This window comes from Myotis brandtii, unplaced genomic scaffold (genome assembly GCF_000412655.1).
Source record: "Myotis brandtii unplaced genomic scaffold, ASM41265v1 scaffold187, whole genome shotgun sequence".
Taxonomy (NCBI): Eukaryota; Metazoa; Chordata; class Mammalia; order Chiroptera; family Vespertilionidae; genus Myotis; species Myotis brandtii.
Genome location: NW_005356944.1, coordinates 2,783,247 through 2,795,977, shown reverse-complemented (window position 1 = coordinate 2,795,977; position 12,731 = coordinate 2,783,247). Strand labels below are relative to the sequence as shown.

Genomic DNA, 12,731 nt, shown 5'->3' with positions numbered 1-12,731 from the left:
CCAGCCCACAGGGCCGCTGGCTCCGGGCCCGGGCGGAGCTGGAGTCACCAGATGAGGACCCCGAGCGGCAGGAGGATGAGCAGGACGAGGAAGACTACAGCTTCAATGGTGGTCCCCAGAAGGCCGAGCCCCAGGAAGAGGAGCAGCGGCGTGGAGAGCAGCACAGCCCACAGCATGGCCCAGAGCCCGCACAGGAAGCACGCGACGGTGACATCGGCGACACTGAAGGGGGCCTGAGCCTCGGCTCCAAGGAGCTGCAAGGCTCAGCAGGCAGCTCCGAGGCCCTGCTGAGCGACCTGCACGCCTTTGCTGGCAGCGCCGCCTGGGACGACAGTGCTGGGGCAGCTGGGGGCAAGGGCCTCCATGTCACCGCCCTGTAGGGGCCAGCCCTGGGGCCACATCCCTGTCGCTGCGCCTCTGCTTCCCCAGCTGCCATGACGGGAGTCTGCCTGCCCTGGACCCCACTGTCACGTCCACAGGGAGAGCCTCAGACTGTCACTCGCCCCTCTGTCTTGTCCCCGAGGCCATGCATCTCTGCCCCCTCCGGGAAGGGCACTCATTCCCTGGGGCACTGAGCAGCCCTCTGAAATAAAACCCTCCAGCCCTGTGCTTCTGTGGTCCTGTAGTGACCCTTCTGCCCCTGAGCAGAAGCTCCTCTGGCTCGACCTTGCCCACTCCTGCCCCCAGACGGCCAAAGAAAGAGCCAGGTCGGTGCCATGATCTGATCCTTTATTCTGCGAGCACACAGCTCAGCGGCGGGAGGCCCTCCCCCGCAGCCAGCCCCCGCTCCTGATCCAGGGGCATGGCCACTCCCAACAGAGACGCTCTCACACACACTCACTCCTGGACCCCAATGTCCCCTGCGGTCCTTCTTGGCCTGCAGGGAGGAGCCTCAGCAGCTGGCTTCATCCCTGCCCATCCTCCTAGTGCCCAGGGTGCCCACGGCCCCTCTTGGACTTCTTTTTCCCTGAGGGGGGTCGGATGGGGAGGGGGACAGTGCTCGAGGGTGGTGGTGGCGGTGCTGGCAGGAGAGGAGGTAGAGGGGGCTCCATGGGCTCTGGTGGGCCGGGGCTGGGCCGGAACCCCTCAAAGGGTGAGAACTTCAGGGGGCTGCAGGGGAAACCAAGGCAGAGTCAGCGCCTCCTGGCACCAGGGCAGGAGGGCCGACTTCCCCACCTTCCTGGGTACATAGGCTGTGAGGGCAAGTGCCCACCAGACAGCCCCTGCCACCAGGCAGCCCCTGCCACCAGGCATCCCCGAGGTGGATAGGAACTGAGGCTAATGCCGGCTAAGAGCCTCAGCCAGGGCCGCCCTGGGCTTGACGGCAGAGCCACAGCTCGAACCGGCCTCCTGGCCCAGCCCTAGGCTCCCCTCTGCTCCGAGTACCTGATGGGGGTCCGGGGGCTGCTGTTGAGGCGCCTGGGGGAGCGCCGCTTGGGCTGGAAGGAGAAGCCCTCCTTGATGCTGTCCAGGACGGAGGGCGCCACGTACGTGAAGCCCTGGGGGCAGAGGCAGGGCAGGCGATGCTCAGCAGCCACTGCTCCTCAGCCAATCCCGCCCGTGTCCCCAGAACCTGCAGGCCGCCCAGACCATACCAGGAAGGCCTGGTTGGCGCTCTCACTGAGGGCCGTGTCGTCCGGGCTGTCCACTGGTGTCTGCCGCGTGAAGTGGGTGTCAAACTGGCTCACGTCCTCTTCTGACTGCTGTGGGCAGACCAGAGTGGGGAGAGATCAAGGGGCGTCCAAAATGGGGGTCCTCCACCCACCCCTGGGCCCATGGGACCACCACTCACCAGACAGGGCCTGAAAGGGGGGTCCACACGGCGGGCCAGGAGATCATCCCAATTGATGTGCCGGAAAAAGGGGTGCCTCTGTGGGTAGAGCGCCCCCAAACATGCCAACAGTTCACCCCCCTTGGCTCCCTCAGTAACTCTCTCTGCCCTCCAGCACCCCCCTATGGTGGTTCCAGGCCCACCTGTACATCAGCAGCGTCCCCTGGGCCACCCCCGATCCGTTGGCTGGGATTCCGCTTCAGAAACTAAAGGACAGGACAGAGGGTGAGGGTCTGGGACAGAGGTGGTGCTCGGGGGTCCCCGTTTTCCCAGGAGCTGGCTGGGGAGCGGATGGCGGGTGGAGAGGAGGGAGAAGGGGGAGGAGAAGGCCTCTGGAGTGTGGTCTCTACCTACTGATGCTCAGACTTCCAAGGTTTGGCCCAATGTCCCCTTCTCTACGAAGCCTTTACAAAGGCCCATGGCTGCTGGCATCACCCCAGGGTGCTTTAGTGGGGACCCAACTCCAAATCTGCATGAGGGCCTACCGTGCCCTGGTTGCCTTTTCAGTGGAAGAGTGGCTAGCTCATCACGAACGCTTTGCAAGTTAGGACCAGGGACTTGGGGTCGGCAGCTGCTCTGTGTCAGAGCTAAGCCCCAAGCTCAATGTCTGGAACTGCAAAGTGGGGCTCCTCCATCCCAGGGGCCCCCTGCACAGGCTGGAGTGCTCTGGCGCCCCATGACCCAGAGGCACTCAGGAACCCACGCAGGGCCTGGGAAATGAGCCGGGCTGGACCAGGGGCAGGAGGGAGCCCACCTTTTTGACGAGGTCCCGGGCATCCGGGGTGAGGTAAGGGGGCAGCGCCAGCTTCCCTTTGATGATCTTGTCCATGGTTTTCTTCCGATTCTCTGCCGTGAAGGGTGGCTGAGGGGAGGAGGGTGAGAGGAGCCTTGTGGGTCTCCCTCCGGGCCCTGCCCTGCCCAGGAGAGGGACCTCCTCCTGCCCTCACTCCGGCCCCCCCCAGGAGGCTGGACTTGCCGATCCAGTGAGCATGTCGTACATCAGGGCGCCCAGGCTCCACCAGTCCACCGCCCGGTTGTGGCCGCTGCGCACCAGAATCTCAGGGGCCCTGGAAGTCGGGTAGCACCATCAGCTGCGCCCGGCCCTTCCTGGCTGTCCTCCCGACCCTGGGCCTCGCCAGCTGCCCCTTACATGTACTCAATGGTGCCACAGAAGGTGTGGGTGACGACACCCTCATGAATGGACTCCTTGCAGAGTCCGAAGTCCGTCAGTTTGATGTGGCCTGAGGAGGAGTGTTGGAGGAGTGGTCAGGGCCCAGGCCACCCCACGGGCTCCTCAGCCCTCCCCGCAGGTTCTGACCAGTAGATACGACTGCACATGCGCACCCTGGCTGCTCAGCATGATGTTCTCGGGTTTGAGGTCCCGGTAGATGATGCCGTGGGAGTGGAGGTGGCCCAGGGCGAGTGTGATCTCTGCCAGGTAGAAACTGCAGAGACGGGACAGGGAGAGGGCAAGAGTGACGTGGGGAAGGCAGGCCCTTGGGATCCCTGGGGCCCCCGGGAGAGAGGTGGGAAGTAGCACCCACCAGGCCGTGTCTTCCAGGAAGATGCCCTCTCGCTCCAAGTGTGTGAAGAGCTCGCCGCCTGCGACACAAACACGTCAGCAGCCGTGTGCTGGGACCCAGCTCCTTTGTTCTCCGAGTCTTGGTTTCCTCTTGGGGGAGTGGGGCTCATGATTCCCGCCCTACCTGCCTCACAGAGCTGCCGTGGGGGTTCAATTCAATTCAGCAAACATCTACCGACGCCTACTCGGTGCCTGGCCCTGTGCTGGGTGAAGCTGGGGACAGAGATAAAGAGACCCAGCCATTGCCCTCAGGATGCTCAGTCTAACGGGAGAAGACATGCCAGACGGAGGCGGCAGCTCTGAGAGCTTAACCCCAAACACCTCACAGAGGAGACAAAGGAGGACAGAATTAATCCCAAGGTGAGGGGACAGGAAGGCGTGGCAGCAGTGGGACCTAAAGGGGATGCTGAGATGGCGCTCAGGACTGGAGCGCACAGGGCTCCTTGGTGCAGATGGGGTAGGGGGAAAAGCAGGCCTGGACCGCTCCACGGCGAACAGGAGGCCCCCGGAGAGGCCAGGCCAAGGCGGTCAGGCTGTATCCGGGCAGTTACGGGGAGCCATGAATTCTGAGGAGTGTTGGGAACAATGCCAGGCTCTGAGGCGACGACCTGGGAGTTAATGGAGGAGACACTCGGAGAGGCTGGGCCGGAGTTAGGACAGCTGTGCCCTCCCCCTGCCCCTGGAAGAGTGGAGGGGATGGAGCCATGGCAGAGAATGGCCTAACTGGCTCTGGGGCCTGACTGGATGCAGGTAGATGATGCCTGGGGAGTGGAGGTGGCCCAGGAGGAAGGAACAGGACACGAGGGGACAGTGGAAATGGATAAAACAGCCCTCTAGACTTCTAAACAAACTCCCACATTCCCATCCACCCCCAACACAGGCGAGGGACACAATAGGCATCAGATAGATGTTTGCTGAATGAATGAACAGATGAATGAACGAACGAATGAACGAATAAAGGGATGGACAGAGACTGACAGATGGGTGTGGGGGCCCCCTAGCTGTTCTACACACATCTCTCCAGGCTTCCCTCAGACCCCCAGACCTTCCTGTGCTGGTTCCTTGGCCCTGCCCATGCCCTCGCCGGGCCCCCTCATACCACTGAGGCACTCGAGGATGAGGTAGAGCTTGCCACCAGTCTGGAAGGCATAGGCCAGCTCCACAATGAAGGGGTGCTTCACTGACTCCAGAATGTTTCGTTCAGCCCGGGTGTGCGCCGTGTCCTTGGCGTTGCGCACAATCTTGGCCTGGAGAGGCAGGGATCGGTTAGAAGGTGGGTCCCGGGGGCTCCTTCCGTCCCTCCAGCCATTATCCTCCAGCCACCCTCTCTCAACCTCTAGCAGTTTTCACAACCTCAGCACTACCGACGCCTTGGGCAGGGAGTTCCTTGGTGTGGGGGGCTGCCTCGTGCACGGCAGGATATTTAGCAGCGTCCCTGGTCTGTACCCACTGGGTACCATTAGCACCCTCTCTAGTCACGATTCCAAAATGTATCCAGGCATTGCCAAACGTCCCTTAGGGGGCAAGGCTGCCCATGGTCGAGAATTACTGCCAAAACAATACCCAGTCATGAGCTACATACTGGACGATTCCAAAATGTATCCAGGCATTGCCAAACGTCCCCTGGGGGCAAGGCTGCCCATGCTCAAGAATTACTGTCAAAACAATACCCAGTCATGAGCTACATACTGACATTTCAGTCAACAACAAAGCACATCTATGACGTTGGTCCCACAGAGTATAATGAAGCTAAAAATTTCTGTCTCCTAGTGATGAGGTAAAGTCCTAACGCAACCCATTCCTCGAATGTTTGTGGTGATGCTGGTGTAAACAGACCCACTGTGCTGCCAATTATATAAAAGTATAGCACTGCCCTGGCTGGTTTGGCTTGTTGGTTAGAGCACCGACCCGAGGACTGAAGGGTTGTGGGTTCAATTCCCAGTCAAGGGCACATGTCTCGGTTGCAGGCTTAATTCCTGGACCTGGCTGGGGCATGTACGGAAGGCAACCAATCTATGCATCTCTCTCACATCGATGTTTCTCTCTCTCTCTCTCTCCCTTCCTCCTTCACTCTGTCTAAAAATCAATGGAGAAATATCCTCTGGTGAGGATTTAAAAAAATATGGTATCCACAATTATGTAGAGTACATATTTGCAAACAATAAATGACTATGTTACTGACTCATGTATGTGCTATACTATACTTTTTCTCTCTATTTTAGAGTGTGCTCTTTCTACTTAGAAATACAACAGTCTGCCCTGCTTCACCGCAGCGGCCTCATACATCTCGTTTACAGCATCTTTGGATTGCATCACCTTCTCGTGTTTGATCTAATCTTGTGCTGCTTTGTGCAGTAATGTGCTGGACAGGCTGGTAGCCCAGGAGCGGCAGGCTCTGCCCTATTGTCTGGTGTGCAGGAGGTGAGACCATCTAGGTTTGTGTAAGTGCACACTGTGACGTTCGGAAACAATGAGATTGCCTAACAATGCATTGCTCAGAGTGTATGCCCTCATTAAGTGGGGCGTGACTGTGATCACAATTGACAACAGACCAGCAAAGGCCCAAGAACAGGGCCATCTCCTCCATCATGCTCCCTGCCGTCTCCCAAAACCTGGTGCAGCCCGTCGGGAATGGCACGTGTTGGCTGGACGAATAACTCACCTTCCTCAGGACCTTCATGGCATATATTTTGCCCAAGTTGGTGCCCTGCACCTTTCGCACCTGGAACACCTGTAGGGCAGGGGAGACAGGATCAACTTCCCTCTCTACACCCTCTCTTCAGAAGGCCCCACCCCACCCTGAAGCACTGGGACCTCGAGGCTGATGCCACCTAAGGGTGGGGCAGTAAAGATTTCAAGTGCGATTCGAAAAGGATTTGCCCTTCCACCCTTTACGTTTCTGCCTCTGGGTTCTGTGGGAGGCTCCGGGTTGACAAGCCTCCTTTGTTGGAACCCCTGGCGGTGCAGCCTGTGAGGAAGGAGGGGGGCCAGTACCTTGCCATAGCCCCCCTTGCCCAGCACACGCAGCAGCTCAAAGCAGTGGGGCCCAATGCACTCGGGGCCGGGGTTCACACTGGTCTCCGTCAGCTCCACCTCCTCATAGTGCCCCGCGGGCCTGTGGACACAGGAGGGCGATGCGGGCAAGGCCCTCCTCCCCAGGTTCCCTTCCCCACTCCCGCCTCCTTCCGCTTCAGAAACTTTTTGACGAGGTCCCGGGCATCCGGGGTGAGGTAAAGGGGCGGCCTCAGCTTCCCTTTGATGATCTTGTCCATGGTTTTCTTCCGATTCTCTGCAGTGAAGGGTGGCGATCCAGTGAGCATCTCGTACATGAGGACGCCCAGGCTCCACCAGTCCACTGCCCGGTTGTGGCCGCGGCGCACCACAATCTCAGGGGCCATGTACTCAGTGGTGCCACAGAAGGTGTGGGTGACAGCACCCTCGTGAATGGACTCCTTGCAGAATCCGAAGTCCGTCAGTTTGATGTGTCCCTGGCTGTCCAGCATGATGTTCTCGGGTTTGAGGTCCCGGTAGACGATGCCTTGGGAGTGGAGGTGGCCCAGGGCCAGTGTGATCTCTGCCAGGTAGAAACAGGCCGTGTCTTCCAGCAAGATGCCCTCTCGCTGCAAGTGTGTGAAGAGATCGCCGCCACTGAGGCACTCGAGGACGAGGTAGAGTTTGCCCCTGGTCTGGAAGGCATAGGCCAGCTCCACGATGAAGGGGTGCCTCACCGACCCCAGAATGCGTCGTTCAGCCCGGGTGTGCGCCACGTCCTTGGCGCTGCGCACAATCTCGTCCTTCCTCAGGACCTTCATGGCATATATTTTGCCCACGTTGGTGCCCTGCACCTTTCGCACCTGGAACACCTTGCCATAGCCCCCCGTGCCCAGCACACGCAGCAGCTCAAAGCAGTGGGGCCCCAGGCGCTCGGGGCCGGGGTTCACACTGGTCTCGGTCAGCTCCACCTCCTCACAGTGCCCCACAGGCTCCAGGGCAGCCGTCCTCAAGTCGGCGAGGGGACACGCGTCCTGTGGGGAGCCGAGGGGTCAGAGGCCAGGGAGGTGCAGGACCGCTCCCGCACGAGCTGGGCTGCTCGGCCCAGGAGAGGAAGGGGCGGGAATGGGAGCTGGCAGGTGACGGGCAGGGCTGGGAGGAGAGGACGAGAGCAGAAAAGGAAGGATCGGGGGCAGGGCCTGGAAGGCAGGTCGGGGTGGCGGTGGGGAAGGAGCTGAATAGGGGCCGGGATCTGAGAAAGATCCGGGTCTGCAGGAGCGGGGTCCACTCTGATGGGGGGCGCCGAGGCGATCCCAACGGCTGGGTGATGGGATCGGCTCTGGGATCCAGCCGCGCCCGGGAGGACCACTCACCGCAGGGCTGAACTCTGGCTCGCCCTCGCCCTCGCCCTCGCTGCCTTCCTCCGTCTCCAGGTCCAGGTCAAATACGGCCGCCATGGCGGCGCCGGCCCCGCGGGACCCTCGGCGCGTATCAGCGGCTCAGTGACTGACAGCCCGGGCCGGGCCTCAACGTCATCTCTCCGCGACGTCGACGGCGGCCGGCCGCACGCGCCGATGACGCAAGCACATCTCCCTCCCAGGAGCCGGCCGCTTCGCCCTAGCGAGGAGGAAATATGGCGTCCGCCGCAAGGCCTCTCGGGAGTTGTAGTTCCAGATTACCAGGACGCCCAAACCGGCGGCACCCTCTGTCGAAACCTTCAGTCTTCCCAGCACAGCTCCCCGGGAGAGGCACCGGCCCGGGGCGGCCTGGGAGGCGCCCATCTTGGCTCTTAGAGAGTTTGAATGGGGCAAAGCCGGACGCGCGTACAGGTATGAGTGTAAATGCAGTTCCCAGCCCTGCTGAGCCTTTCGCTGCCAGGCTGGCTGGGTGGCGATTGGCCAGATCACGTCTCCCATCTGTTCGCCCCTGAAAGGGAGGCGGCTGCATCAGTGTCTCCCTAACGTGCCTCCGTACCTCCGTGTTCTGTCTCCGTGCCTCCGGGTTCCAGGACCCTGCAGGTCAGAGCATTTACTCGGTGACTGCTCCGTGCCCAACTGACTGCCAGGCTTTGTTGCCAGGTTCCTGCCAGAAAGGACTTGTGTCTCATTCATCCACCTGTAAATATAGGCTTGTGTTGGAATTTGCTCCGCTGCCAATTTAAGCACATTTTGTAATCCGGCTACCTGATACGGAATAGGCGCTTAATAAAACTTTGTTAAAAGAATGAATGAATGAATGAACGAACGAACGAACACACCAAACCTGGTCTGTGACTTTAGATTTGGGCATGCATTCTTATTGGATGGGGCTCTGTGGGGGTGAATTGGACCAGATGAGGGCTGGGTGAGTAGGTATAAACTCAGATATACAGATCTCAGGGGTATCCGTGCTGGAGGAGGGTCATCTGGTTGGATGTGACCCTGTGGATGTAATTCCACCCTTAGGAGGCCCTCAGGTTTGGGTGCTGGTGTGGATTCTCCTGGCAGGCTCCCACAAAGGTCAGCCCAACAGCCTGGCCAGTGTGGCGGTTGTCCTTAGTTCCAGATGTTACAGGTATCCCCTAGCCACCCCTCACTTCTCCCTTCCCCACAGAGCTGAGCCTGAGAGATGTTGTCCAAGTCGCAAGAACCTATCTCAGACCCTGGACCTTTAAGTAGTCCTTAAGCCTTTATTTGGAGAGGGATGCTTCTGGAGCTGTCCATTGCGCCTATGCTGAGCACACAGGAGCTCTTAAAGCAGTCTCCCCTGAATTCAGGAGTGAGACTCCCCTCTGCCAGTGCTAGTTAGGTGAACCAGAGGCTTTGCGCCTATGCTGAGCACACAGGAGCTCTTAAAGCAGCAAGAGTGAGACTCTCCTCTGCCAGTGCTAGTTAGGTGAACCAGAGGCCAAAGCACCTAAGCTTGGGGACGATACATGATGCATGAGGGGCTGTTCACATGTGTCAGGGCCACATATGAGGGCAGGGAGGTTAGCAAGGCCTAGAAGCCGAGTGGGCGGGTTAGACAGTAAAAGCAGGAACCTGGACCCTACACCTTGTCCCTCGACATGCCACCCACTGTGATATGACCTTCAGGCAATGGTTTTTCCTCTTGGAGCCTCTTTCCTCATCTAACGGGTCAGTCATGTCTACCTGGAGGGGAGATGGTAACTGCTGACCTCAGGCCACCTGCTTCTACTGCTCAGGTCAAGTGAGGCAGGTGCAGCCTTGCCAGAAGTTGTCAGCAGGCTCTACAACTGTCCTGGAATTTGTTAAATGCGAGGGTGAGAGTGAGAGGACAGGGCGTTTAGTCTCAGGTTTTCTTGGGATTTGCCCAAGGCCAGGGCCTGCCAGGTTCTCTCCTCCTGTCGATGGCAGGGAGAGAGAGATGCTTGGAGGGGTGGCAGGATGGGCTAGGTTTGGGCACACTCCCACCTCCCTGGAGGTGGTGTGCGTGCGTGTGTGTGTGTGTGTGTGTGTGTGTGTGTGTGCAGCTGTTGTCCCTTCTCCATGGCAAGAGTCCTGGGGTAGCTGTGGACTGGACTGGGGCCTTTGGGAGGGAAAGAGGGCCCAGTGGCCCCCCAGTTGCTATCTTTTATGGCCCTTAATCCCAGGAGGCCTTGGTGTCAAAATGGCCCTGCCACTCTGGAACGAACCTGAGGCCTAGGAGTGGGCCAGGCCAGGGCTGGGACAGGGCGATGGGTGGAGAGGCAGGGAGAGTGTCAGGAAGCTGAAGGCAGCACCGCACCCCTCCAGCACTCTGGCCCTGCCCCCTGACACCAGTGCTATTTGAAGTGGGACAGGAAGTGGGCAACGGGGTAGTGGGGCCCATCGATGCCCAGGCCCTGGCAGAGTCCCAGCAGGCGGAGGCGGGCCTCGGCCGGGCTGGGCCCAGCACAGGCCACACTGCAGTAGGGCTCCTCATACTCGCCAGGCACCTGGGCCTCCTCTAAAGATGTAAACTGACTGAAGCGCAGCAGGCCCCGGTCGTGAAGAGCCTGCAGAGCCTCTTGGCTGGCAGTGGAGCGCAGCACCTGCAGGTGCTGGGACACTAGGCCAGTGACACCCACCAGGTAGCCAGTGGCTCGTGGGTGAGGGGGCACGGCAGGCCGCAGGCCACAGGCCACCATCGCCGCAGCCAGCAGCAGGTCCACACCGTAGAGCTCCAGGATCCAGTCTCGAAGGTAGAAGCCACCCATGCGGGGGTTGATCTCAATGAGCCGAGGCCCAGCCCCGGTCAGCTTGAGCTCTATATTGAAAACCCCATCCAGCAGCCCGCAGCCCAGGCAACAGCGGAAGGCCGCCTGCACCAGCTGCGCCTCCTGCTCCGGAGCCAGCCCGGTGGGCATGCAGGCCGCCGTCTCCGTGAAGCCAGGCAGCCGCGTGGGGCCATTGTCAGAGACAAAGGCAGCCAGCAGTTCCCCACGGAACAGCACCACGTCCACATCGTGCTCCGTGCCCTCGATGAACTCCATCAGCAGCATGGAGTTGCCCCAGCCCAGCCCAATGCCAGGGTGATCGGCCTCACCCTGCAGGTCGTGGGCGATGCGTGAAAAGTGCTGGTGGCACTGCCGTGCATCCTCCACCAGCCGCACGCCCACTGCGCCCGCTCCAAACTCCAGCTTCATGACCCCGGGCAGGGGCACCTGGCGGACAGCCCTCTCCACGTCAGCCTCACTCTCCAGGGGGCAGCAAGGCACAGCATGGAGGGAGGGCGAGGGCCAGGGTGGGCCTTGGCGTCGCAGCAGGTGCAGTTGGGTGCGGCTCTTCTGCTTGGCCAAGCGCATGGCAGCCGGGGGGCTGCAGGGCAGACCCAGCTCCTGGCAGAGCAAGGCTGTGAGCACCAGGCAGTCGTCCCAGTAGGAGAAGCAGCCATCTAGCTGCAGGCCACGTGCCCGCACCAGCTCGGCCAGCAGCCGTGCGTTCTCCTCATCCCTCCTGTGCTCCGTCACATCAAAGTGGATGAAGGTCTGCACCAGCTGGGAGGCGAAGTGGTTGGGGTCTGACTCCACCAGGTGCAGCTGCAAAATCACAGGAGGGCAACACACTCAGATCAGCCCGTGCTGGCCGCTGAGGAAACAGAATGGAGCCCAGAAGGTGGTCTTGGCCCTCAAGGGAGGTGGGTTTACCAACATTAGGTGCTCAAGAAATATTCGTTGATGACTGAGTAGATGGGAGGTGCAGAGGTGGGGCATGTAACCCAGCTTGGAGGGGAGAGAAAGCACCTAGAAGAGGCGGTGCTTAAGCTGGGAGCCGGATAAGAGCCAGCCAGAGGCAAGAAGGCTGCAGGAGGGCGAGGGCAAAGGGGTGGGGTGCGAGGGCAAGTGTCCGCATTCCCACGGGCAGCCTCACTTGGCCAGGATTTGTCGGGAAGCCACCAGGTCTGGGGCTCGGGACAGGTGGTCCGGTGTCTTTGGGGCATTATGCTCTTGGCCGCCATTTATCCAATGTGCTCTGACACTGGGGGGTACCACAGAAGAACCCAGTGGGGCCCCACACCTCCAAAGCTCACTGCCCGCTGGGGGGCAGACAAAGCAGCTGGTACCCAGGGCAGAGCGGCCCCTGCAGAGGAGTATGTAGCATGTGAGAGTGACTGTGTGTGCAAGGCAGGGAACATGGAGGCACGGGGATGGCTGGGGAAGGGGAGCAGTGTACTGTGGGAGGGGGAGAGGAGGCCACTGTGTAGATGGGGACGGAAGAGCCTAGATATTTGCCCTCCATTTTTTATCGGCTCAGTGGGGATAAGAATGCCTATTCTGCCTGCACGGCTCCAGATTCTGTATCGAGGCCACTTCTGTGAACCTGACTCGGGATCTGTAAGCTGCTCCCAGCTCCCTCCTGGTGGTGCCCTCGGGATTCAGTCTCAAAGGAGGCGCCTGCCCTTTCTGCAGGCTCCTTAGCCCGGCATTCCCAGCCCGGTGCTGGCGCTAATCCTGAATGCGGCCCGGCGCCTCCAGCCTGTCTACCCTGGGATCCGCGTAAAACTGCGGGGACAGAGCCCGGCCCAGCGCGGCTCAGTGGTCGAGCATCGCCCTATGAAACAGGAAGTCGTGGTTTGATTCCCGGTCAGGGCACGCGGGCCGGTCCCCAGTGCGCGGCTCAGTGGTCGAGCATCGCCCTATGAAACAGGAGGTCGTGGTTTGATTCCCGGTCAGGGCACGTGCCGGGGACCCCAGTCCTAGGGGCCGAGCCAGCCGCCTGGCCCAGGAAGTCTAGCCCAGTTCTGTCCCCGCACCCCGCAGTTTTTTTTTTTTTTTTTATTTTTTATTGATTTCAGAGCGGAAGGGAAAGGGAGGGAGGGAGGGAGAGAGAGAGAGAGAAACATCAATGATGAGAGAGAATCATTGAT

At 60.3% G+C, this 12,731-nt stretch overlaps 3 protein-coding genes across 5 annotated transcripts in view; 1 reads left to right on the top strand and 2 right to left on the bottom strand.

Moving 5' to 3' along the window:
* The window catches only part of PTPRCAP (protein tyrosine phosphatase, receptor type, C-associated protein), a 2,326-nt gene extending 1,717 nt beyond the window's left edge, over positions 1-609 (top strand). Inside the window, exon 3 of the mRNA XM_014538227.1 lies at positions 5-609. Coding sequence (XP_014393713.1) covers positions 5-380 — 376 coding nt within the window. The 3' untranslated portion in view covers positions 381-609. The remainder of the gene's footprint in view (positions 1-4) is intronic.
* Positions 610-712: 103 nt separating this feature from the next.
* On the bottom strand, positions 713-8,609 carry RPS6KB2 (ribosomal protein S6 kinase, 70kDa, polypeptide 2). Of its 3 annotated transcripts, XM_014538102.1 has the most exons (16): positions 8,379-8,604; positions 7,778-8,021; positions 7,398-7,438; positions 6,408-6,528; positions 6,076-6,144; positions 4,513-4,660; positions 3,376-3,433; positions 3,176-3,276; positions 2,982-3,072; positions 2,808-2,898; positions 2,586-2,693; positions 1,975-2,037; positions 1,793-1,870; positions 1,596-1,703; positions 1,387-1,499; positions 713-1,110 (listed from the first exon to the last, which is right to left on the bottom strand). In XM_014538102.1, exons 2-16 carry the CDS (start codon positions 7,859-7,861, stop codon positions 924-926), a joined length of 1,461 nt encoding a protein of 486 aa, XP_014393588.1. In that variant the 5' UTR covers positions 7,862-8,021; positions 8,379-8,604; the 3' UTR covers positions 713-923. The 3 variants fall into 3 exon arrangements, with proteins under 3 accessions (XP_014393588.1, XP_014393589.1, XP_014393587.1); XM_014538103.1 differs by lacking the exon at positions 6,408-6,528 and having other exon boundaries at positions 1,596-1,700; positions 7,277-7,438; positions 8,379-8,609; XM_014538101.1 differs by lacking the exon at positions 6,408-6,528 and having other exon boundaries at positions 7,277-7,438; positions 8,379-8,605.
* A 1,366-nt stretch (positions 8,610-9,975) lies between these two features.
* CARNS1 (carnosine synthase 1) overlaps positions 9,976-12,731 on the bottom strand; it is an 8,404-nt gene continuing 5,648 nt past the window's right edge. The window contains exon 8 of the mRNA XM_014538226.1: positions 9,976-11,429. Coding sequence (XP_014393712.1) covers positions 10,168-11,429 — 1,262 coding nt within the window. The 3' untranslated portion in view covers positions 9,976-10,167. The remainder of the gene's footprint in view (positions 11,430-12,731) is intronic.